This window comes from Phymastichus coffea, unplaced genomic scaffold, assembly GCF_024137745.1.
Source record: "Phymastichus coffea isolate CEN01 unplaced genomic scaffold, Cenicafe_Pcof_1.1 PCOF00077, whole genome shotgun sequence".
NCBI lineage: Eukaryota > Metazoa > Arthropoda > Insecta > Hymenoptera > Eulophidae > Phymastichus > Phymastichus coffea.
Window position 1 is genome coordinate 571664 of NW_026706888.1, and position 25048 is coordinate 596711.

General features: G+C 33.0%; 4 protein-coding genes and 1 non-coding gene across 7 annotated transcripts; 2 read left to right on the forward strand and 3 right to left on the reverse strand.

The window, feature by feature from the left end:
* Nucleotides 1-4: 4 nt before the first annotated feature.
* LOC131668376 (protein Jumonji) lies at nt 5-9323 on the reverse strand. Its single transcript, XM_058942485.1, has 16 exons — nt 9016-9323; nt 8342-8477; nt 8101-8273; nt 7040-7976; nt 6057-6867; nt 4583-5069; nt 4214-4522; nt 3351-4150; nt 2259-2564; nt 1819-2170; nt 1613-1755; nt 1231-1534; nt 759-1165; nt 584-682; nt 193-495; nt 5-121 (listed from the first exon to the last, which is right to left on the reverse strand). The coding sequence occupies exons 2-16, from the start codon at nt 8425-8427 to the stop codon at nt 35-37; spliced, it is 5604 nt and encodes a 1867-aa protein (XP_058798468.1). The 5' UTR covers nt 8428-8477; nt 9016-9323; the 3' UTR covers nt 5-34.
* Nucleotides 2731-2830, reverse strand: LOC131668443 (U6atac minor spliceosomal RNA). The gene has a single exon (XR_009302270.1). It is a non-coding gene; the product is annotated as a U6atac minor spliceosomal RNA (small nuclear RNA).
* Nucleotides 9324-10209: 886 nt separating the features above from the next.
* On the forward strand, nt 10210-13971 carry LOC131668379 (transmembrane protein 115). Its single transcript, XM_058942492.1, has 4 exons — nt 10210-10964; nt 11128-11383; nt 11493-11669; nt 11749-13971. The coding sequence occupies exons 1-4, from the start codon at nt 10514-10516 to the stop codon at nt 11957-11959; spliced, it is 1095 nt and encodes a 364-aa protein (XP_058798475.1). The 5' UTR covers nt 10210-10513; the 3' UTR covers nt 11960-13971.
* A 670-nt stretch (nt 13972-14641) lies between these two features.
* On the reverse strand, nt 14642-18388 carry LOC131668380 (E3 ubiquitin-protein ligase Hakai). Of its 3 annotated transcripts, none has more exons than XM_058942495.1 (6): nt 18292-18388; nt 17678-17788; nt 17194-17604; nt 16903-17091; nt 16376-16815; nt 14642-16277 (listed from the first exon to the last, which is right to left on the reverse strand). In XM_058942495.1, exons 2-6 carry the CDS (start codon nt 17783-17785, stop codon nt 16016-16018), a joined length of 1410 nt encoding a protein of 469 aa, XP_058798478.1. In that variant the 5' UTR covers nt 17786-17788; nt 18292-18388; the 3' UTR covers nt 14642-16015. The 3 variants fall into 3 exon arrangements, with proteins under 3 accessions (XP_058798478.1, XP_058798477.1, XP_058798476.1); XM_058942494.1 differs by having other exon boundaries at nt 18267-18368; XM_058942493.1 differs by having other exon boundaries at nt 14643-16277; nt 18161-18377.
* An 801-nt stretch (nt 18389-19189) lies between these two features.
* On the forward strand, nt 19190-24243 carry LOC131668404 (choline transporter-like 1). Its single transcript, XM_058942518.1, has 12 exons — nt 19190-19443; nt 20386-20531; nt 20602-20990; nt 21062-21151; nt 21267-21406; nt 21488-21674; nt 21765-21896; nt 21988-22132; nt 22206-22346; nt 22438-22597; nt 22675-22896; nt 22969-24243. The coding sequence occupies exons 1-12, from the start codon at nt 19327-19329 to the stop codon at nt 23125-23127; spliced, it is 2028 nt and encodes a 675-aa protein (XP_058798501.1). The 5' UTR covers nt 19190-19326; the 3' UTR covers nt 23128-24243.
* Nucleotides 24244-25048: the final 805 nt, after the last annotated feature.

The following is a 25048-nucleotide window of genomic DNA, read 5'->3' on the forward strand; positions in this document are numbered from 1 at the left end:
TCGTCATCTATTTAAATAAATAATTCACGTTCATCTATTTAGCATGTTTTGTTTGATTAGTCTTCTTAGATTTGGCTTCGATCCTGTTCTTTAGTTTGTGAATAAGATCGTTTAATTCGCTCTAAAACAGAAAAGAAGAATGAGTATGTTGAAAGTAACGATTATAAATATGTAAAGTGTTAATAAACGTACCTCACTGTACGTATACATAAGCGTGCAATTCTTTACAACTTGCTTCTTCTTCTCTACATAGTGAATACCATGAGTTAGGCAAAAGATACTCTCATCCGTGGGGTTGCTTACTAAAGATACAAATAAATTTGCTCGACATGTATCACATTCGTAATCACCTTCATCTTCCACGACCTTTTTATTCTTTCCCTTCTTCTCATTCTCTGGTAGTGACAGTTTTTCTGTATTCACGAGACCCAGTTCTTTCAATTTTTTGCGATTTTCTATTTCTTTATTACAAACTTTAATAACAGTTGGTAAAATCTGTAAAACCAAAATTAAATAAACCATATACATTCAACTAAATTGTTTCTTTTTTTTCGATTGAGAAATCTTAGAATGATCAACATACCTGTTTAAGTACATCAATATGAGATCTAGAATCATTGATTATGCTAAATAACAGTCTTTCAAATGAAAATATTGAAGGCTCACAGCTATCATGTATATCCTAAAAAATTAAACAAACAATTTTGTAACAGAAAATTTTCAAACAAAATGTCTTTCAAGATCATCAATAATCCTACCCGAAAAACTTGTTCGGCAGCTTCAAGCCATGATGACTGCGCGAAATAGACGCTTTCGGATACCACATAGCCAGTGCAAATGCTAGAAGTAAAAGCTTTTGGGAACACAACGATAAACTGTCCAGGCTCTTGTATCGTTTGACACAGCGGTACACCATTAGCAACCAACATATCAGGTGGTACCATAGCTGTATCGGAAGGTAACCAAATGGTTTTGTTCTTACAGTAGCGTGGAAACATTTTAGTAAAGGCTTTGCGGAAAGTATTGTTTTGTTCGTCTGGTATACCATACCAGATTTTCTTAGCACCTGTGTGTAAATACTCGATCCAAGGTAACCCGTGTGGATCACGATACCAACAACATGCACTAAACAACATTCCTACGTGAAGGGTTGGTACTGTTACACCTGCAAACAATTTCATATATTATCGCAAAATTCTAGAAGGATCGTAGAACAAAATAGTAACTTACCCATCTGCGGGCCAAGTGCTCGAAGCACCGAACCAGCATTATTCGTAAGAATCTTCAAATTCCAAGGATGTCGTGCGAATGGGCTATTTTTAGCTACGGAAAATCCAAAACCTCGTCCACCTGAATCGATGCTGGCGGCATGTACGCACACGTGACGTTTTTTCTCGACTACATGCTTCCAAAATGCCACCTCTACCTCATCGGCCGAAGCACCCTCAATCTCGTTGCGCTGATTGTCACCGAACCACATGCGTTGAGTGTTACGTGCGATTCTGTAAAATGCGTTCAGTGGCATATTGCGGCCCTGTTGGAGATAACAGTTTTATGATTAAGAGTGTGTTGAAAATATAAGTACAGCTTTGACGTTTTTAAAATTACATACTTTTACAATACACTCCTCAATCTCTTCGGTATTGTCCTCTTCCTCGTCGTCTTCAGTGTCAGTCGATTGAGAATCCTGCCTGTCTCTTTTTTCTCGTTTTGCCCAGTCAGTTTCTACGTCTTTGAAAAGCTTATCTCTTTCGTCTAAAAATTCATCAATCGTCCACTTAAAAGAAATCCTTATAAATCAACAACAATGTGTCTTACCTTGCGACAGAGTATCATAAGGAAGTAAATATTTGCAATAAATATCATCTAACTTAGTAACGCGATCTTGAGCCGATCTTGGTATTTTCATACCATCCGCGACTTTTTGCCATTTCTTTTTCTCGATAACTTCTTTTAATCCTCCAAGATTTTGTACGATTTGATACAAGTGAGGTAGGTCTACTTCCATACCACCGATCCAAGGTGGTTGAGTTAAACTTATACTCTGCGTGGCTAAATATTTCTTTATAGCCATGAGCTCTTTGACGTTGGGACCCCAACGATTTAACATTCGGTGCACGTAGTGATTGTAGGCAGTGAAACGCATGTCGTCGGATACTTTGCATTCCGGCTGTAATAAGAAATTTTTTTTTAATAATTGTACAATAAAAATCCATCGAACAGAACCATAACGACATAACATCAGAACAATAACCCACCTTGAAATTAGAAGGTGGGACAACCTTGCAAATGCCAAATTTCTCAGCGATCGGTCGAATTTTGTCGATGTACTCCAAAGGGTCTTGAAATTCTTTCTCCGTTGGTCGAAATATCGGGGCATCAACCAGGCGAGCTTCTTCATTTAATTCTTTAGTTTTCGGGAATATCGTATTGTTAGTGGGCAATACGACTTCAATTGGTTTCTTCGGCTGTGATTTTTTGCTTGATTTCACATTGTCAACGGATGCTCGTCTTTCTTTGGTTTTTAGAGATTTGACGTGCTTTTCGGTACCCGACGTTTTATGCTGCGATAATTTTTATGATTATTGTTAAATGATTAATAAATGATAAAATTAAGTTGATTGTTAGTATTACAGTTTTTAAATAATTTTGCATGTAAAATAAAAATAAATTTTTAGAAAATTATGCGTGACTAACTAATTGATTATTTTTTATTTGCACAATATTGCAAAAAAATGTTCGTAAGTGTCGCAAGCGACGGTGCCTTACGGTATTTGTGTTTCCATCCTTGTCTAGGGGAGTGCTAAACTTCTCTCCTTTCATACAACACAATTTTACTAAGAAAGTTGCTGCTCTTATATATGAATTGCCGAGAAACTCAGCCGCTTGCGAGATAGAATGAATGTGAATTCTAGAAAGCGAAGGGCGTACGACATCTAGCGGCAAGTTGACTAACTATTATTCTTTTAAAATTCAAAATTGCTTTTTTTTTAATAATCATGATTTTTAAGATTAACGTTATGCTTAAGCTTTGCAAAAATGTTTCACCATAGTTACTTTTGTGACGATTAATTCGATCAAATAATAATCAAAGCATTTGATTAAATTCTCAACAATAGTCCGAACTGTTAAATTTATTTTTCATAGCAAAATTATTTGAAGCGGAATAAGTGGAATTATTTAATTTATATTCACGATTATTTTTAATTTAATTAGATAAAAGATTCTATCTGATTGTTCATAAAGCCATGATTAAATTATTTATTCTTAACATAACAATAACCTATTCAGGCACAGTTTCGGTTGAACAATATCGACTGTTAAACCTTGTGATGAAAATTAGTACTCACAATCTGTTTACTACCAATGCTCGTAACAGTCTTCGTCTCTTTGTCCAACTTTTGCACCGCTTTCAAACCCACCACTGCAACATTAACATTCGAAGTCGACGGTCCATCGGGCTGTTCAGCATTCTGCGGTGTCCTCGCTGTCGGTTGTACAGTACCGATAGGCGGACACCTCGCCACAGAAATCGGTGGCTTGGTCACCAACTTAGCCTTCAAAAGTACTCTCTGATTTGGCCCAGTGGGTCCTTCAGTGCCCAATTTAACGGCCACGCCTTGAATGAGTTGCTGACCACCCTGAGCCGAGGTATTCCTCGTGACGGCTTGTAATGGTATGTAAAACAATTGCCCATTGTCGTCGTCGTCGTTGTCCGCGTTGGTGTCCGTTTGCGTCGATATCTCGGTACTCTTGTGACTCGCACTAGGCTCTACCTCCGCTGTGCCTTCTTGCTGCTGAGCCGTCTGTTCTTGTTTCTGCTGCTGCTGATGCTGCTGCTGCTGCTGCTTTTGCTCGTCCAGATTGATTTGAACGGCTATTGAGGCGCTGTAATTGACGTTGCTCCAGCTTGTTGTTAATTTGTCTAGTGGTAACACCTGCACGTTTGTCAAGTCTGCGAAACTTTTCGGAAGCTCGAAGCTCTTCGGGGTTGCGGTTCTTTCCGACAGCGGAGGTGACTTTTGTGCTTGTTGTTGTTCTTCGTCTTTCCGAGCTTCCACCGGCGAGTTTAAATGCCCTGTTGATTGGGGCTCCTTCTCACTCGCTTCGTTCGTTTCCTTATTGACCTTGTCCTTACTTTCAGTAGCTCCTGTAAAATGTGACGTATGAATGAGGCGTCCTCGCGTTCGCTCACCTGACGACGAAGGCTCACCTGCATCGTGCCTCTGGCCGCTGTCGCGCGCCTTCCGACGAAAGAACGGTGTGCTCACAGGCGTCTCCGCCTCGCTTTCAAAGGCGTACACGCTGCTTTCGTTCTCGGGCGAGAACGCCGAGGCGTTGTTGGGAGCGCTCGCGGGCGGCTTGCCGCGGTCTCGTACTTTCGGCAGAAAGGGCACCTTGTTTCGGCCCTGGTGAAAAAAAACACGATTCTTCTCCGGCGAACTGCTACTGGCCAGCGACTTTTTCTCCGTCGAGTCGCACACGGAGGTTGCATCTGACTTCGACACCGCGTCGCTGTCCGCTGCACAATAAACAGAGTGAGTCTTTTGATCGTGGCGCCATTCGCCAATGGGAAACTCACCGGTGTCGTCGCCAAAAGACGAGTCCTTGCTGAGTTTCCTCGTTAGACCAGCGCTGGCTTCGTCTTTCTTCTCCTCGGCTCTTTTCTCTCTTTCCTTGGCTGGCGGTTCCTTCTCCTTCTCTTTCGTCACTTCTTTTTCGGCTTCCTTGTCCTTCGGCTTGGTCAGGAACACAGTTGGCAGTTTCGTGACCATCGGCATTGGCAGGCGATTCTTCATCCTGTCCGACAGCTTCGACAGAGTGACGTTAACAGGTCTGACGAGGTGTTGGATTTTCGGTGATATCGACAAGTGACCGTGACTTGGTGGCGGCGGCGGCGGGATGTACTTGTCCATCTCGACCTTACTCTCTTCTTTCGCTAGCGAACTCTCGCTCAGCCACTTTTCTATTTGCTCTGTTGACATGTTTACTCGCTCTTTGCGTCCGTGATGATTCAGACCACGTGGAATGTCGATTATGTTGTGCATCGAGGATGTCGTCGACGATACCTTTTGGGAGGATGCTTTTTTGTATTTGACGGCCTTATTTTCTTTTTATTCGGATGTGTTTGCAAAACGTACATACCAATGGGCATGTGGGATTTACGTAGGAAAACAATGATACTTACTAAGGACAACTACAGGTGGTAATGTTTTACTCATGAAATACTGAAGATTTTTCTTATATTAATGTGATTCTTCATCGCAGTACTTTACAAGAAAATGACCGCGGAGTTTGCGATTTTGTAAAGTAGCTTCTTTGGAATATATAATGTTATACTCCACGATTTGTTTGAAATTCAAATGTTCAATTTTTTTTATCAATACATATAAAAATTATTGACCGTTTCTTTTTCTTCATTTCTTTTCTGTATATTGTTTTTTTTTCTTTCTGTTTTACGTTTTCATTTTTGTTTTTAAGTTTTAGTATACCGTGTTTTATTTAAAAGTTTATTCTTAGTTATCGAATGAAGGTCGATCAAAATGGTTTCAAATGATGAAATTTTTAGATAAGGAAAACAAACTTGTTTGGATTAATTTCAACTAAGTAATTAAATTATTCCAAAATATGCAAAGTCAAATATTCCATAAGCAATTTCGAATATTAAAAAACATGTAATTACACCATTTTATGGTCAAACAGCATGCAAAAACTACCAAATTATAACAAAAAAGAAAAAGCATCTAAAAAGAGGGATAAGAAACAACAAAAGAACAAGAGATATAAATAAGAGAAACACAAATTAAAGGTAATCCAAATTATAAAACAAGTATCGTAGTAAATTTTATTACTAAAATAAAAAACACATCCATCCTTATACGCATTATAAATTTGACAATCGTCTTTCAAGAGAAAAAGAAATGTAATTATCTCTTAATAATTACAAGAAAAAATAATGAAACAAAAAAATAAATGGTAAAGAAAAGACATAAAACATGGAACGACTAGTGTGTGTTTTGTTTCTCACTCGTTTTGGTAGGGTACATCGGTCATACCTTAAGTTCGCCAAAGTCAGGCTCCAACTTGACAGCAGCGATAGCATCGCTCTTAATGCATGGATAAATGCCACCACTAGACTTAAGCACGTTTGCCTTACAGTCGAGGATGTCGTCGAGAATTGGTCGTTTAGCAAAACCACGAAATGATTCCTCGTCGTCAGATGTTTTTGTTGGTTCTTGTATTTTCAGTGTTTCGACGATGGTGGGTTTTGGTTTCGGTGATATTGCTATTTCGTCTTTCTCGTTATCCTTTTTTTTCTTGGATTTCTGCAAGTTTATTGTATCTTCATCAACGATAGGTTCGCTAGTCGATTTGTTTTTTGACATCTCGAGTTTCGAAGCTTTTAACGGGGTATCCTTTTCCTTCAGTGCCTGCAACAAATCACGTTTACGTTTTGCAACGGGAGCGGTCTTTTCTTTTAAAGTTTCTTTTGGCAAATCCTTCGTAGCAGCAGCTTCTTTGTTCGCCTTGGTGGTGGTCATTGATTCCAAACTTTTCACTGCTTTCGTCACTTCGTTAGCAGCCGTATTTAATTGAACATCGTTCAACTTTGTAATACTTTTTTTTGGACTTGGCAATTTATCGACAAGACTTCGAGTAGATCTCAATTTGCGATTTTCAGGCTTTTGGTCTTTGACAAACGATCGCCTCTTGACTACGGGAATCTTTTTGACTATTTCTTCCGTGTCCTCGGAACTTATCGATTCTTCGTCAGTATCCAATTCTGTGTATTTCTGCACTTTGACAGGTCGTTTACTCTTCAACACAGGAACTGCTCTGATGACTTTCTTTTTAATTACTTTGGCACTGTTATCACAAAACAAAAATAAACATTGTATTATGAAATAAAATCTTACTTGTACTTATTGGTAACTTTGTTTTTTGAATCATGGATTTTTTATATAAAATTACGTTTAGAAAAAGTCCATGAATCAAAACAACAACATTGCAAATGAGCCTCTAAAAAATTCTTTCATACCTAATATTACTCATCGCTTTTTTCTCCTTGTCTTTTTCCTTAGCCTGAGAACCGTTTTTGAGCGATTTGGCTTGAGCCTTAATTTTATTCTCCGTTTGCGCGATTTTTCTAGCATTAGGAAGCTCCGGAAAACTATCAAGAGACATGTTATCGTCGTTTTCGAGATCTGGAGTAACAAGCTTTCTACCCAGGATTTCCATGTACACGGCTGCAGCCTCTTTAGTCTTCCTGGTAGGTCTCCTCGCTGGTGTTTGAGGCGAATTATCTATACGAGAACGCGTAACACGACGAGTCTGAAGAGTTTTTTTGCTCTTCTCGACTAGTTTCTTATGCATAAGTTTGTTGGTTAATACTTTCGGTTGCGGTTTTTTTTTCACAGGGAACGAGTCGACACTCGACGACTCCTCTTTTGCCAGTTTTTTTTTCTTCAATTTTGCAGGTAATTGTTTCTTTAAGGGCCTCATTGGTAAACTTTTTTTCTCGCTTTCTAGTAAACCTGTGCTTCTCAACCCACGTCGTCTACTATCAATAACTGGTGTGATTTTCTTCGCCGCTTTAGATACTACCACAGATTTTTCAGGTGGTAAAAGCTCGGGACACGAACGAGTTTTAATGTTTGTCGGTTTAAATTTTTTCTTCAGTTTATTCTCTCTGGCTAGTCTTTGCTCCTGGTACTTTTTCTTGAGCGCCTGAATTGCTGGATTTGTGGTCTTAAGTTTGAGTACCTTTGGCTCTGTTTGTTGCTTTTTGGAAGAGCTAACTGACTTTTCCTTGGCTTGTTTTTGAGTTGCTGCAAATTGATTATCATTTTTATTCTGGGATGTTTTACCACACACGCCATTTGCTTTGGATATTGTTGATTTAGCTCCATGATTGGCTTTGACTTTTTTGGGACTTGTGCTAAAAAAATTAAGGTTTGAAGGTAGTGTTGATGTACCTGAAAAAAACAAACACATTTTCTGATACTAAATGTTATCTTACTATTTCATGACATCAAATTCAATAATTATATTATTAATCAATATAATTTGAAAGTAGTATAAGAAAATATATAAATTTACCTCGAAAACATAAAAATGTCAAAAAGTCTTCTGTGTTTGGCCGTTTGTGCGTAATTAACTCTGTGAATACTACAGGCTTGACTTTTTCCTTCTCCTTTACTGGAGTAGTTACAGGACTGTATGTTGGAGTGACAGCACCTTGAGCAAATTTTCTTTGTGCTTGTACTTTAGTTCTAAAATAAAAACAATTTGATTAATTATCAGAATAACTAAATTAACTCTTGACAGTAAGATAACTTACTTTTTTGGAGGTTCAGCAAGTGGATCCATGAGATCCACAAGATCTCCTTCTTTCCTTTTCCTCTTGTCATTTCGGCTTAAAACCATTTTTCAGTGATCAAAACTAAGCTGGTTACTAGTCCATCATGCCAGTATTTCTTTAAACAAATAAACAAATCTGTTATTAATTAAATCTTGAATCAAACACATCAGTCATGTAGCCAATAATCAGTAAAAAGCATTTATTTCAAATTTTACCCTCGATATCAACAAAATTTGAAGTAATAAGTTTAGGTTATTGGATATGTACACAATAGCAATTCAAAGTAAACATGTAATAATAGCTAAATCTTAACATTATTTTAATTAAAATTTATATCTCATAATAAAATCTTGCTGAAGAAACAAGTGATATAACATATTAAAATACTTCAGAGAAAACTCAAAAAAAATCAGCACAAGATATCAATACAATTCATATAATTAAAAGTTAACAAAAGTTGTCAATAAACCATTAAAAATTTAATAAGTTTTGTTTTTATAGTAATAAATTGTCTATGACAAGACAATCTATAAAGGTTGACTTATCACAATCACAACTAAAACCACCAACACCTCTTAAGCATTTTGTATACATGCTTTTAACAGATGCTCTTAAACAAAATAAAATCTATTTCACAGTTTTATAACACTTACCACTCAGCATTCACAGCAACTATACAACAGCACAGAAGAAGCATGTCTACACGACACAGTGAAAATCCAAGCTCCTCTCTTACTGTCTCTTCCTCAAGTACTATACGTACATACGTGATCTCTGTGAAAAGGGCAATGGCTATCCGGTGCAAAAAAACGCACACATATCGTCGTCTTAAAGGCGTCCTGTGCCTATCTTTTCAACACACCATGGGTACATAACTTCCTCGTAATTAGTCACTTTTAATATGCATACACGCGCATTAATCTACGAATAAGAGATTTTTGTTTATCGGTGGAGACAAGGATGTGGGGGCGGAGGCACAGCTATCTGCAATTAAATGCCACGCTCTTGCCCTCCCACTCTTTCGATCTTCAAAGCAACGCGTTCGTATTTATTTCTATTTCGTGCCAGCAGATGTCGCAGCATTCTACACCATCAACGTTTGTACATATATTGTAGTTTACTATAATTTACACAATATATACATAATTATTTACGCTACACTCTATTACTGATATTCATACATATTACACTGTTGGGTCAAATCGTGTGTGTGTGAAAAAAAAAATACCATTCGAAATATCTCTAATTGAACCGTCCAAAAATGCTCATTATTTTAATTGAATCTTCAGTTGTCCCAAAAAAAATTAAAAACTATAATAAATTTTTCGTTTTCTGCAACTGCGATATCTTTATTAATACTTAATATTTTTGCAAAGTAACAAGGCAAAAAAATTGAACTATTGTTCGTTTTAATTGCACCCCTCTTACTTTTTCAAAATTACTAATATATATGTCAAAAACAACAATCTAATTTTATTGTATGTTCTTTCCAAATAGATGGGTTATTGGGTTGTTTGGAAAGAACATACAATAAAATTAAATTGTTGTTTTTGACATATATATTAATAATTTTGAAAAAGTAAGAGGGGTGCAATTAAAACGAACAATAGTTCAATTTTTTTGCCTTGTTTCTTTGCAAAAATATTAAGTATTAATAAAGATATCGCAGTTGCAAAAAACGAAAAATTTATCATAGTGTTTAATTTTTTTTGGGACAACTGAAGGGATTCAATTAAAATAATGAGCAATTTTGGAGGGTTCAATTAGAGATATTTTGAATGGTATTTTTTTTTCACTATCCATTACACTTTGCAGGCTAGGGTAAGGGGGGTGCAAAGTAGCCAAAGTGCACTTGTGACGCGACTTGTGCACGTAGTAGAAGCTGGAGTGTACTGTTGGTTGAAACCTGAACGTCAGGTGACAGCACGAATCGCAGCAGTTAAAGTGGAAAAATAAAAAACATTTTTTCCACTTGCTCCCATACTAAATCATCTAAAAAGAACAGCCAACGTAGCATATCTGTTGGCACGAGAGAACAAGTATTAAGCAGGCGCAAAACGTCAAGGTTATCATGATGTTAGGTTAAGAAATTATCTACTTTGATATAATTGTCGAGCTGGACAACACTCGGTTGAATCAGATAAGGTCGACATGGCAGCGATGAAAAGCTTCGGCAAGGATATTCCCTATTTACGCCAACAGTTCTCTGCTCTCCTCGGGAACACCAGTACTAGTGTCAAATTCATTTGTATCGTCGTGCTCTTCTCTTACTGCCTGTCCTTCTCTGAGAATGCAGTTCTCGTGCTCAGCGTCACTCCGGGTTACTTGCTACCACCAGCATTTTGGATCTGGACGGCTTTTACTTTTTGCTTCCTAGAAATACACTTCTTAGAAGTGTGTGTTGATATAATCACTGTAGGTTTGTGTGGAAAACTTATTGAACCACTGTGGGGGGCTATGGAGATGATGACTTTCTTTGCTATTGTCAATTTTGGAGTTGCAATGTTATCCTCTATGTATTACTTAATAATATACATGTGCACTGGAGATACAGACATGCTTTTTGATATACATATTCATGGACTTACAGGATATATTGCAGGTTCGTGTAAACTCACTAAACTCTTTGTTTATACAAAATATGTCATATTTTATCTATAACAAAGCTGTATAAAATATACTTATTAACTATGAAATTTTTTGACATTTAATATATTTGTATCCAAAGCAGTTAAATTCAAATTAACAAAAACTGATGTTTAAAGGTGTCATTGTTGCTGTTAAACAAGTAATGCCGGATCATATTATAATCAATTCACCAATAGGGAAAATAACAAATAGAAATATACCTCTAATGGTATGGATTGGTTATTTATTAATGTGGATCGTTGGTATACTAGAAGGCACAAATCCAACAATGTTTCTTAGTGGACTATTGATTTCATGGATGTACCTTAGATTTTATCAGAGGCATAATAATGGTTCTAGAGGAGACATGGCAGATAACTTTACATTTGCAAGGTAACATAATGATTGAGATAATAATCAAAAAGAATTTCTTTAATTTGACATTTATTGAAATTAAATGAAAGAATAGATAATTAATATTCAATATAACTTTTACTTTCAGTTTCTTTCCAAATGTTATGCAACCACCTATCGCTGTTGTCAGCAACACACTTCACAGTTTCTTTGTGAGAATTGGTCTTTGTAGGAAAGTTGTTAGGAGATTTGACATGTCTAATGCTCCACCTGGACTAGTCATAAATTTACCTGGTATAGATCCACATGATAGTGAGAGAAGAAGGTTTGTAAAATTGAAATATTTTTATTGTATTTCAGTATGTTGTTAGCATTTACTTATAGTATTTGTATGTACTTTTTAGACAAATAGCTTTAAAAGCTTTAAGTGAGAGATTAAGTAAAGATCATGCCAAGCCCTGGCAGCAAGATAGAAGTAAAAAATACTCACCAGTACCTTCTGCAGTCAACATTCAAATGCCTGAGCCTGCGATACTCAAACCTGTACCTTCACCTCTCATCCCTCAGATTAGTGTCAACATTCATAACCATCCTTCATCTAGTAATAGCTCGTGATTAACCGCCAAAAACTCATCGAGTTCCAATGAGCTTAATGTGAAAAATAAAAGTGAGAGTGACAAAGTCAGAGAGACAGAGAATGATGCAGAGTTAAATAAAAATTTAAATAAAAATGTTCCGAAGTAAGTAATTTACTGTAATATTGGCAATATTTGATAAGAAGACTGAACTTCAGAATTTTTTATCTTGTGTAAAATGTGAATGTAGATTTTGCTTATGTAACAGCTTTATTAAGTAAAAGAAATGATCTATTTAACTTTATGTGCTGCATCAATTGAAAGTAATGACTTATTGAATATGATGCCCTGTTATATATTAAAATCTTGGATTTGTTATATTCAAAGAGTGCGCGATTACAACAAAAACAATGGAAAACCACTCTATTTATAAATTAACCCATTTTTGTGACAAGTTTAATAAGACTTAACTAAATCGAGTCACCTATCACCAACAATTGAATTATCTAAGATAATATTTTTGATTTAGAGGCTGTGCTTTAGTCTCACTTTTGTATAAAAAGTAGAAAACCAGTGCTGTACAAACTGACATGATACTTATGTTAAAGAAATGTGTAGAATATGAAAAAAAGTTGAAGTTATTGATGTTACAATATTATCTTTATTTTATATGTGAAAAGAACTTTATTATAAAGCAGTTATCAACTGGAGATTTTGAAATAACCTGTTTTATATTTTTATAATTTTAAGTGTCTTTGCTTACAACAGCAACATCATGACAAGAATAAAACTTATTTTCTTGAAATTTACGTCAGGTAAAGAAATATAAAATGGATCAAAAACTTATTGTATTACAAAAAATTAAGGCAATCAAACACACATTGCAACTTATTAAATCATTTGAAAATAATTGTACAGAAATATTTAAATAATGAAAATACTAACTCATAGTTAAAAATTTATAAAAATCAAGGGTTTATGTATACTTTAAACAAAAATATTTTAACTTGATTAATTGACTTAATCTCTCAATTTTGCAATTGGTGAAAGTCGCATTTATTGTACTATAAAGAATTGTATGATGTAAAGAAACTTATTTTTGTATAAATTATACAAAATCTCATGAACTAACTGTAAATATAGCGATTTGATTGGTTTAGTCTTCCCAGACAATTCTGTACATATTTATAAATGTTATTGTAAAAATAAATGTACAGCTTTGCATATGATTTAATCGAATCTCTCAAATTTGCATTAAAAAATGATGTATAAAATTATGAAGAATATTGAATTTCAGATAGTTATATTTTTATTTATAGATGTAAAATAATTAATTGAATTATCCCACTGATATTTTATGTAATATTTAACTACTACATTTATATGAAAGTGATGCACGTTGGATATATTATTTTTATACATTCCTCGTTTCAATTTATACTTAAATAAATCTCCACGGCTTTATTTTCGATCCTATTCTTAAAGAAAAAATTATTTTAACATTGTTCAAACAAACTAAGCGAATGAAATCCAATTGAATTTAGGAATGCACTATTGTGGGATCAATATAAACAAATGCAAAGAGCAGTGATAGTGAGTATAATTGACATAACAATGTAACAAAATCTGTAAAATATTCAAAATCTTTAAATATTAAGGTTTTTTTTACCGACCTTGACTATGAACAAATAAAATTATGTCTGATTAGAATATATCGAAAAATTCTGTAGGCTCATATCGCTTTGATTTCATAATTGAACAATTCAGGATTGTCAATTAACAACGTGCGTTATAATAAACGAAAAACATTATTTATTATTTAAATTTTTATCAAACGCGATTCATATTCCGATTTCAACTTTACACAAAAGTAAATAATACGTTGAAAATATACGAAGTCGATATGAATCTAATAGTATCAAGAGGGATACTTTGGATATAAATATGTTAGAATAAGCTGTTATACGAATGTATAAATGATGCTATAATGAAACTACTTTTGTACATATGTGATGGTTGATGCTATTTGAACAATATAAAATCTAATTTATGCTATTATGTTTCTTCAATCATTATCCACTAATTCTATTACTTTGCAAGACTTAATCTTTCAATAATCAATTTCTCTACAGTATTAAGTTAATTACGTGATCAAGAAATAAAAAAATATTATTTTTTGTAAAATAGACAGAAATATTGATAATTTATGAATAAATTACCTATTTTACGCCGTGACTCGTAAATAACGAAAGTACAAAAGCTACATTCGAATTGCAAGAACATTAATACACATCCAATTTCAATAGTATATCTTGAAAGTTATGGAAATGCCAGATGTAATGTACCTTACATTCATAAGCGGACATCACAAAATAGTATATCACGCACAAAGGCAGGGAAAATATTGTCAAGCCCATAGCACCTGTAAATTGCATTAATGGCAAAGCCTTCTATGTCTTATATCAGTTATATTGATGTTTATTCCTTTGTTGAAAATATTATTTTATTCATTATTATATTAATAAAACTAGTTATTCACATTTATTTATTTATTTTTTAATCATCGATGTATTGTTCTATTTTATTATTCATTTCAACACTAAAAGTTTATGCCGTTTGAGTTTTTTTCCTATAAGTTACTTATAAAAAATAAGTTATGATTTTCCGTTAGCTACAGTCATGCATTATTTTCCAGTTTTATGTTTACTATTAAAAAAAGTAGTATTTTATTAATAATAAATAAGATAATAAATTTATAATTATTCTCTTGATTTCGTCATGGTAATAGAGTAATAAAAGTAAAAGAAAGGCATCAAAGCGAGTTTGCAAAATTCTGTTTATTGCTGTACAACTTTAATGCACGCTTGTTGGTTCTCATCTGATGAAAAATATAAAATATATCAACAATATCAGCTCTTCACAGCAAATTCTTTTAAAAGCTAACTTTTGCTATTTAACTCAATATATCTCATTTCCATACTTTAAATGTATGCTTAAAATAATTGTCATACAATATCTGCAGACAACAGAGATGTCATTTTGAATACTTCGTTATCCATTCAGAATGATTTACTGTGAAAAAATTGATACTGAAAACTGGATTTTCTGAATACGTTGAAAAATTGATTTTTATAGTTATATAAGTTTTATAAAACAGAATAATAATTAGAAATAATTTTCAAGTTCAAAACAGTTTCAAAATACCGTTATGTATATACAATTATTTACTGTTGCCCGACGCTTACTAAGAAACTTTAAGCTTAAATTATCGGTACATAGTACTGAACTTCAGAAAAACAATTTTGGAATAAAGTAAAACATAATCACTAACAAAAAAAAACATTTTTGATCATTACAGTTTCAATAAATTCGTATCAATGTTTTACGATTCATTAGATTGAACATTTTTATCTCACGCTTATAACTCAAAATAGATCTCTAATTTAAACTTTGTCCTGTTCAAAATATAAATTGTTTTAATGAATTGATATTTTAGAAAAAAAATATAAATCATAATATTAGGATGTAATTAAAAGTCAATTATTTAAACTCATAACTTGAACTTAAATGAAAAATGCAATTAAAATTTTGCAGTACATATATATGAATGAAAAAAATAAAATAAAATAATACTAATTAAAAAAGTTTTACGGTAGACAATATCGATAAATTATTGTATAAAAATATTACCAGGCTAATAATAGAGATGATCGATGAATGAGTACAATCTTCAAAAAAAAATAAACAATCGACAAACATTTTAGTCAATAGCTGTATGTACACTCAACGAATCACACTTAACTCAATCCTCATTAAAAAGACGTTCATATGAAACTCGTGCAAAACTGCTATATACGACAAATTCTTCAGGTAATTGCTCCGAGATAGCCCGAATTTCACCTCTGCTCGTGCAGAAATTACGCATAATACACACGTGACTAGCATTTCTCTCAAAAGTCGTTGAATTTGAGCGAATTTTGGACGAAGACCATATAGATCGACATTTCTAACAAGCATCATTGTCTCGAGCAAATCCAAACGAATGCTATTTAACTATATCTCGCACTCCACTTGGATCTCTATATAAAACAGTATTTTATCTGTAAAACTGCTGTTGATGCTGGCCCCACTGTTGCTGTTGTGGAGGTGGCGGTTGAGGTTGCTGAGGTGGTACATAAGTAGCATCCTGCACGTACGCTGACCTCGGTGCTGAAGTAACTCCATACTGTTGCTGCGGTGCTACGTAAGCCATCTGAGGATTGTAGTATTGCTGAGGTTGTACTGTTGGATTTACATTGTATCCACCATAGTTCACCTGAGGAACTGGTGGCGGAGGTTGTCCAGATAATACCACATGTCTAAAAATGTATATGTGAAAAAATCATGTAATCATATGTTTAAATATGTCATATTGATAAAATAAAATAAGATTACAATTTTACAAATTGAAACTGACCTTGCTGTCAAGTTAGCATTAACATGATTATCTGGATGATAGTAATGATGAGTTTGCGGTGGCAATTCATGCGGAGTTAAAGGAGTAGTATCCTGAATGGGCACAGTTATAAGGTTCGAGCGCAATGGAGCGCTGCTGGACTGTTGCTGTGAACCGACCGAACTTTGTGAGTAATGTCGATGTGGAACTTGTCTGTGATCCAAAGACGTGGGTGGTTGATTGACAACTGTATTAATACGTGGATCGTTGCCCATCACCACCGGAGGAACTGAGTGGCTAGGCTTCATGCGATTGTTTGGTACACCTTTTGGCATGTGTTGCTGATCTATGTACATATCATTCTTTGCATGTTGCATATACGCTGGTGGACCATCCAATTGTATATTTTGCACTTGTGGTGGTGGTGGTGGTGCCGCTACGTGTCGATGGTTTATATGAGCCTATCGTAAATAATCCATCATTTGATATTATTATTGGATAGATATAAGAAAAATAGATAAATTTAATACCATGCAAGATTTATATACCTGTAAATCTCTTTGACTAAGATATGTTCTTCGACATCCAGCATTACCATATCTTGTACCACCATGTGTACACATGAAAACAGTGCCAAGACCAGTTTGTTCAACTCTTGAAACTTTTTCCATACATCTAGGACAGACTTTATCTTCCTTCTTTGCACAAGCCAAACAGAATACATGTTTGCAAGGTATCTGTAAAAATATTAATACCATTTTAATCAGCAAATATTGATTTTGAAATATTTGAATTTAGTATCACTTATTTATTAACAATGCAAATACTTTATATCATACCATTCGACCATATATTAGAATAGGTTTCAAGCACTTATCACAGCAGTGAATCATTGGATTAAGAACTTTCTCGCCAATCAAATTAACACGATGGTCCCATCTTAACCTTAGCATTGGTTCAGGTGGTCCTCGATTGATAGTTGTGAATGTTGGAGCTTCTAATTGAGAAATATCAGCCTCCAAATCAAATTGTGTTTCCATACTAGGTTGATGAGTTAAAGGAGTGTGGTGAGTAGTTTGGTGTGGCTGTTGCACTGGTGGTGCTACATGCACAGGCTGTGCCAGTGGTGCTTGTGGTACTTGTGCAGATTGAGTTTGGGGTACCTCCTCTTGTGGTTGTGACTCACCAGTGATAGTATCCATTGCGCTGTCATCTTCTTGAGGAATGTCATCGTCATCACTTTCAATAACCTACATGGAAAAAAGTCCATATATTTTTCAAAGGAAAGTATAACAAAACTTTGTTATCCTTTAGATTTATTACTTTTACAGCTTTTTTAGTGCGCCCTTTAGTTTTTGTTCTTCCTCTTCCCCTAGTACGACCTCTAGAGGCCTTGCGACTTTTTTTACTATTATCTTCTTCCCCATCCATTTTCTAGTCTCAAATAAGAAAAATAATATCAAACGTCATTCATTAGCCTAATTTGATATCAATATTTTATTGTAAAAGATTAATATTAGAAGAATGATGTACTAAAGATATGTAAACACTTGAGCCTGACCATTCTAAATGGTCAGATTATTAAATCATTAATTAATAGAATTAGTTATGATTCACTGTAATTACAATGTATAATAAAAACTTTTAAGAACTTATTTCAATTATCATAACGTATATAAAAATAAAGATCAAAAAGATAACGTCTTTTTAAAAAATATAATTGAAAAGAGAAGGTTATATCTACAGAGTAGACTCCACTATGTGAAATCAGAGAATATAAAAATACTTTTTTCTAATAACACCTACACCACAGAATAGGTCAATATGCCGTTGTACGGTAATAAAATTATTTTTAACGATATTAATTCACAATTAGATATTCTATTATTCTATTGAATTAAATGCAGCTCACGTTCAGATAAATTTATTAAACGTACATACTCCAACACCGAATATACATATATATATATATAGAGTTTCGGAGCACATGAAAATATAATTATATACACATATAATTATATAGTTGGATCTTGGCCTTTGGAAGCGGATTGAGCACCATTGGCTGTCACGTATTCGCCGGTCGAATTGTAGACGCAGCCATTTTAACAAGGAAGGACCAATGAGAGATTGACGACGTTAATTCCAATTTCCCGGGAATTCTATTATCTCAATATCTCATAGTCGTTGCATTGATTTTACCGAACAACATTAAGACTTTAAAATAAGCTCCCATTATTGATTGGAAAACAAATCAATTGTTAAAAAAAAACCGGAATACTTGATGTACCTGAGTTCTAAATTGATCTCAGAGACTTTACAGTATAGATTTAAAAGGAAAAAAAATATATGAAATATTACAAGAGCAATGCATTATCGTCCATTACAATTTTACATCGTTAAAGGATTGTAACAATAGAGGGGATGACGCACATCGCTCTGCGGATTTTGGGATCACGCGCGTCGCGCGGGTGGGTGTTCAAAGAAAAACGAATACAGATTTTATGGGTGGCGACAATAAAAAGCCATGGCGCACGAACTCACCCGCCAGCTCGGCCGTCATTGTTGCTCAGCCGCGTAACAATCACAACTTTCACCCTCGACGTGTTTTAGAAAAAATTAATTTTTTACTTGAACGATCTACTCATAAATAACTAGAATATTAAACTGTTTCGTAAAATTTTTGATTTTGGAAGAAGTCTTCTATAAAAATATCGCCAAGCAATTGAAAAATGTTAAAAGTTTTACTCTTACTTGTTTAGAACGGGGCCTGGTAGAAATCCCAAAAACCCTGCAATTCCTTGGCGGTGGCTAGACTATCATACGCATAACAAACAACGCCACCGTTGCCGGACAATCGGTCGCTGCTGTACTCTCATCATCCTTACCGCGCGTCCCTTTCGGCACGCCCGTTTTATTGTTGAGTGTAGAGAAAAGAGTCGCGGTATCTTCGCACAAAAAATATAATTTTAAAGATGACCTGCTGCAGCGGCGAGGACGACGATGAGCAACAGCAGACCGAAGCACCTAGAGTACGAGGATGCACCGACATATTTTGGCTATGTCTATTCATTGCGTTTTGGTTCTTGATGGTGAGTTAATAAAGCCGATTCATCATAACCTCGGTTATTTGTTTACAAAGGGTTTTGATAGAGAAATTTTTTATTATTGTAATTTAAAAACTCATTTTACCGCGAAAACATGTAGTCTATAGAGCATTACGTTTATTTTATTTGCAATTTATATTTAGCTTGCAACACAATAGGGATAGTTTACTCAATTTTTATTTATAGGAAGTGCTTATGTCATTAGTATGCTACTGATTATAGGTATTCCATAACTTTCTTCTAAATTTGTTAACACAAATATATCGTTTGATTTTGTGAAATAAATTTTAATAAGAAAAACTAGTGTAATTCAAAAACAAAGAAAGAAATACAATTTTTTATTGTTTAGTTCAAAGTACATAGTACAATTTTTCTAAGTAAAAATATAGAATTTTTAAATTTTCTGCAGTGCTGACCTTCAATTGTGTCTATAAAAGATTTTATTGATGCACAATGTATAAAAGTTTTTATTTCCCCTAATGGTACATTGATTATTTAACTACAGTACAATGAAGTTGTAAAAATATAAAACTAATATATATTTTATCCTTGATTATATATTTCTGAAAAAAATACAGATTTTTAGATTTTAAACCAATATTGATATATTTATGAGAAATGACTGTGAAAGTATTCAAATTTTCATTGATTATTTACTGATACTATATTTTCAAACTAAAATTATAATTTACCATAAGTTGTTTTGAATATTTTGATGATAATAAATGACATTTACAATTCTTTTATTACTCATTCATTTATGTCCATTAATCTAGAATAGTAATTAACAAATGGTCTTATAGTAGCAGTTATATTTATTTAACAATTTACAGCTACTATTAAGTTATTATTAATTAGTCTCAATAGACGAAATATTCATCAGAACTTAAAAAAAATATAAAAACTTAATGATATCTGATTTTGTAGATTGTAGTAGCAGCTTTTGCCTTTGTTTATGGACATCCAATTAGGCTAATAAATGGCTATGACAGTTTTGGTAATACCTGTGGTGTTAAAAATAATCCCAAAATTGGAACTTTGGAACTTTCTGGCCAAGATACAAGTGACAAACCGTAAGAAAATAATTGAGCAATTTTCATTCATATGTTTCACTGTATTATTAATTCTAATAAATTATTTTAGATATTTGTTTTTCTTGGATGGGAAAAATCCAAGGAAATCATTGCAAATATGTGTAAAAGAATGTCCAAATAGAATACTAAATAATATAACTGATGTATGCAAATTTTATGAAGAAACTAAATCACAGTTGTGTCATGATAAGCCTGGCAGTGGTTTCAGTGCATGCAAAGATCTTCACAGCGAGCCCAAGAAAAATACAATTGGCTCATGTCCTGAATATCCTGTGTATGCTAGTAGACCCTTACTTAATAGATGTATTCCAAGTTCAGTAACTGAAGTAACAAAAAAGTTGTATGAAGTGTTGAATTCTTGGGATGTTATAGAAAAAGTCTTAGGAGATCTATGTAAAACTTGGAGAGAAATCTTAGCCTTATTATTTCTAGCTTTTGGTATATTATTTTTACTTAAATATTGTTTTTGCTTTTATAATTATCTTTTATGAAAAAACTGCTTGTTACAGTTTTGTCACTTTTCATGATTGCTCTTTTCCACTTATTGGCCAGTGTTGTAACATGGATTGTTATGATATTAGTTATGATAGCTTGTATTGGTAAGTCAATCTCTTATTTTATCTTGTTTAATTAATGTACGTTTTTATATATTGGATATTGAATATTAACATTTCCTGACAATGTATTAACTTAATGATAACATTGTTTTTGTAGGAGGAACTGGCCTATTATGGTGGACATATATTGATATAAAACGTCAATTGGATGGTATAGAAGTAGAGCAACATTTAGATGAATCTGATGATAATAAAAATACATTTCTCGTTTTGGCTATTATTGCAACTATATTCACAGTAATATTTGTTACATTTGATGTATTTATATACATGTTTACATAGAGATTTATGTATTTAATCATCTTATTTTATATTCAGGTAGCAATCTTCTGTATTATCTGCTTTGTCAGAGCAAAAATAAGCTTTATGGCATCTTTATTCAGAGAAAGTGCCAAGTGTTTGGCAGATTTACCAGGACTTTTCTTCCAGCCTCTTTTAACATTTTTTGCACTAATTCTATTTTTTGCATTTTGGGTTATTGTGATTTTGTGTCTTGCAACCGCAAGTAAGTTTACAATAAAATAGTGATTCAACGCATTAATGCATGTAATAAAATGACTCCATAGTGTAATGATATAATTCATTTGTTTTTCAGATGTCCCAAGTACAAGAGCAATGAATTCTATTGACTCGCTAACTTTAAATTCGTCTCACGGTAATATTATTTCGAGCCGATCTAGCGATGAAAAACTGAGTCCCCTTAATATTCCTCTTAACGATTATAAAAGTGAGTTTATCTTTTTTGGCGTTGAGAAAAATGTTGAGCATAAACTCACTATACCAAAAAAATTCTAATTCCTCGTATATTTATTTTACAGCATTCACTCTTGTAGACTATGTTGATGACACTTGGGTAAAGTATATGTGGTGGGTTTATATTATTGGTTTAATATGGATTTCTGAATTCATCACTGCTTGTCAAACAATGGTAATCTCCGGTGCTGTCGCTCATTGGTATTTTAGGTACATAACTTCCTATTTTTTTACTTTTTTTGTAAATATTATTTCTTATTCAATATGTTTTCAATAATTTCAGGGGAAAAAATGCCAGTGTATCACCTGTTTGTTCATCGATTAGTACATTGGTTTCTTATCATCTTGGCTCTGTGGCTTGTGGTTCCTTTTTAATTACAGTTTTCAAATTACCTCGACTACTTTTAACGTATCTACATCAAAAGTAAGATGTTATTTCTTTGAACTGCATAAGAAAAGTTGAATATATTGAAAAGTCTATATTATTTAATAATGTGTCTAATAATATTTTAAAGATTTGAAAAAACTAAGGAAACTTCACCTTGTGCCCAATGTGGACTAAGATGTTGCATTTGCTGCTTCTACTGTTTGGAAAGGTTTATTCGTTATATGAATCATAATGCCTACACTGTTATTGCTATTGAAGGAACTCATTTCTGCAATGCAGCAAGAATTGTTAGTATTTAAATAAATATTACTTTGTAGACTTTATCTTTTTGGAAATGATTATAAATTATTAATTGTGTTTTTAGGCATTTAATACAATTTTAAGTAATGCGCTTCAAGTAGCGGTGATCAATGGAATTGGCGATTTTGTACTATTTTTGGGCAAATGTTTTGTGACTGCAGCAACAGGAAGTATTGGTTTGCTGTTTATGAGACAAAATACTAGATTACATTTTTATGCTATTCCAGTAATTGTCACGTGCATCTTTGCTTTCTTCATAGCTCACTGTGTGATTTCCCTTTATGAGGTATATTTACATTACTTTTTTGTTTATTGTTTTATCTATTGAATTACATTTTAGTTTTGTTTCAATTTTCAGACTGTGATTGATACACTTTTTTTATGCATATGCGAGGACAAAAATTTAAATGGCGACAATGGAAATTGGCGTCAGTCCGCGTTGGCCCAGCTGGCTTCTGATTCTAATATTAATACTAACGGTCAGCAATCTCATGAACTCGCGCCTATGAACAGCTAAGTTGTTAATGTTAGGGCTTTGCAATAATATTCTCAGTCTACCGCATTTTATATAGATTTATTTATAATATTTTATATCTTAAAAATCATGTAATTTTTCCTAAACTCTGCGAAGTCTTTATTTATACAGGGAATATTTATTAAATGTCTATTTTTTGAAACTTTTTGTCTCTTACAGAGACTTGATCCGAGCACAAATCAATCATTGGATTATAAATAATTTATTTGTTTATTCTACAATTTTTCCATAAAATGATTAATTCAGAAAATATTCAAGAGTGTTTTTGAACTTCCCTTATTGTGCTTTTAAAGTTTCTTCCATATTATAGTGTTATCATTATCTATGTCTAGCTATAATACAAAACTCAAAGTAGGTCACTATGAAGATTTATGAATGTGTGGAAATGTATTTTTTAAATGCACAAATGAAAAGTATAGGATACGATTTGGTGCTTGAAATGGAAGCCTTAGCACGTAAACTATGGAGAAGAAAATTTACAGTATACTGTCCTTAAAATTAAACTAACTTTTTGAAGAACATTTTTTTGAGTGATTGTTTACAGAATGTAGAATATATCTTTGCTAAGCATCGAATTTAGTTATATAATTTTCTTATTTATCACAATATAAATTAAAAAAGATTTTTACACTTTTGAATTAATATTATATTTAATATAATAACACTACCTACTATATTAATATTTATGTATTTCGATATTTTGAATTATTTTTTCAAATATATAAACATATGGTGCATATTGACAAATTCATTCAATTATTACTCAAAAATATTTTATTTAATTATACGTGTAAAATAGTAACAAAAAGAAAACAATCTTAGAATATGATTACTATTTTATTGAGATTCTCAAATCATTGTCAGCCACTCTAATCTTGTGTTCAGATTTGATTTTTCTGAGTATTAAAAGATGGTACAAAATAGATGATATATTAAAATTGAAAGTATATAATAAAATTATATTCAGGAGTCGTTTGCCGTTAAGACGTGCTTGTAAACGTGCTCTGAAACGTAAGAAATATAATGAATTAGAAACGAGTAACACCTGTTATTTATGATATTATGATACTTTGTACAATGAAAATTGAAAATAAAGCTCTGAATATTCTTTGAAAACTTATTTTGCACATGCGTTCAGTCTCTGCGCTAATTCAACCAATAATGAGATAATAGTCCAGTTACTCTATTATGAAAAAATAATGAAATTTATATTTTTGTCCGAATAAGGTCTTTTTTTTGTAACGCAAGAAAATATACATAATGGAAAATATAGTTTTGGACGATGAGAAATGTCGGAACATTATTTATAATATTAAGATTAAAAAACTGCCTTTTTAAAGAATATTTGCTTATATCTTTTTTTCGAATTGTATCGAAATGGTTTTTAATTTTGGTACTCAAAAGCTCGAAAATGTTGATGAATCAAGTTTTTGATCATATTTTTTAACGAAAAATTAGAAACTTTAAAAACTGTTAGTGGATACATGACATAAGTCAAAAACACCCCTATACATGCTTTTTCTTAAGTTAGAAAATTGCAAAAGGATAGAAAACTTTATATTAGCTATGTAAAGTTTTGAAAATTTGACTAAAAATCGTTAATCAGTGATTTGAAAGACCTACAGGTACCGATTTCTATAAAAACTAAAAAAATTTTTGGATTTTTGGCCGCCATATTGGATCCACCATCTTGCATTTTTAAAATCTGATTGTAAATTCGTAATCAGCAACCCAAAAAATTCTTATATACGAAGTTTCATGAATATTGGTAAAAAAATATTGTTTTTCGAAAAAGTACAAGTAGCAAAAAATTTCCTTCTTTGGGTTCACGCCACATTGGATGCCGCCATGTTGAATTTAAAAAAACCTACCTCTATAACTTAAAGTACAGGATTCGAGGACG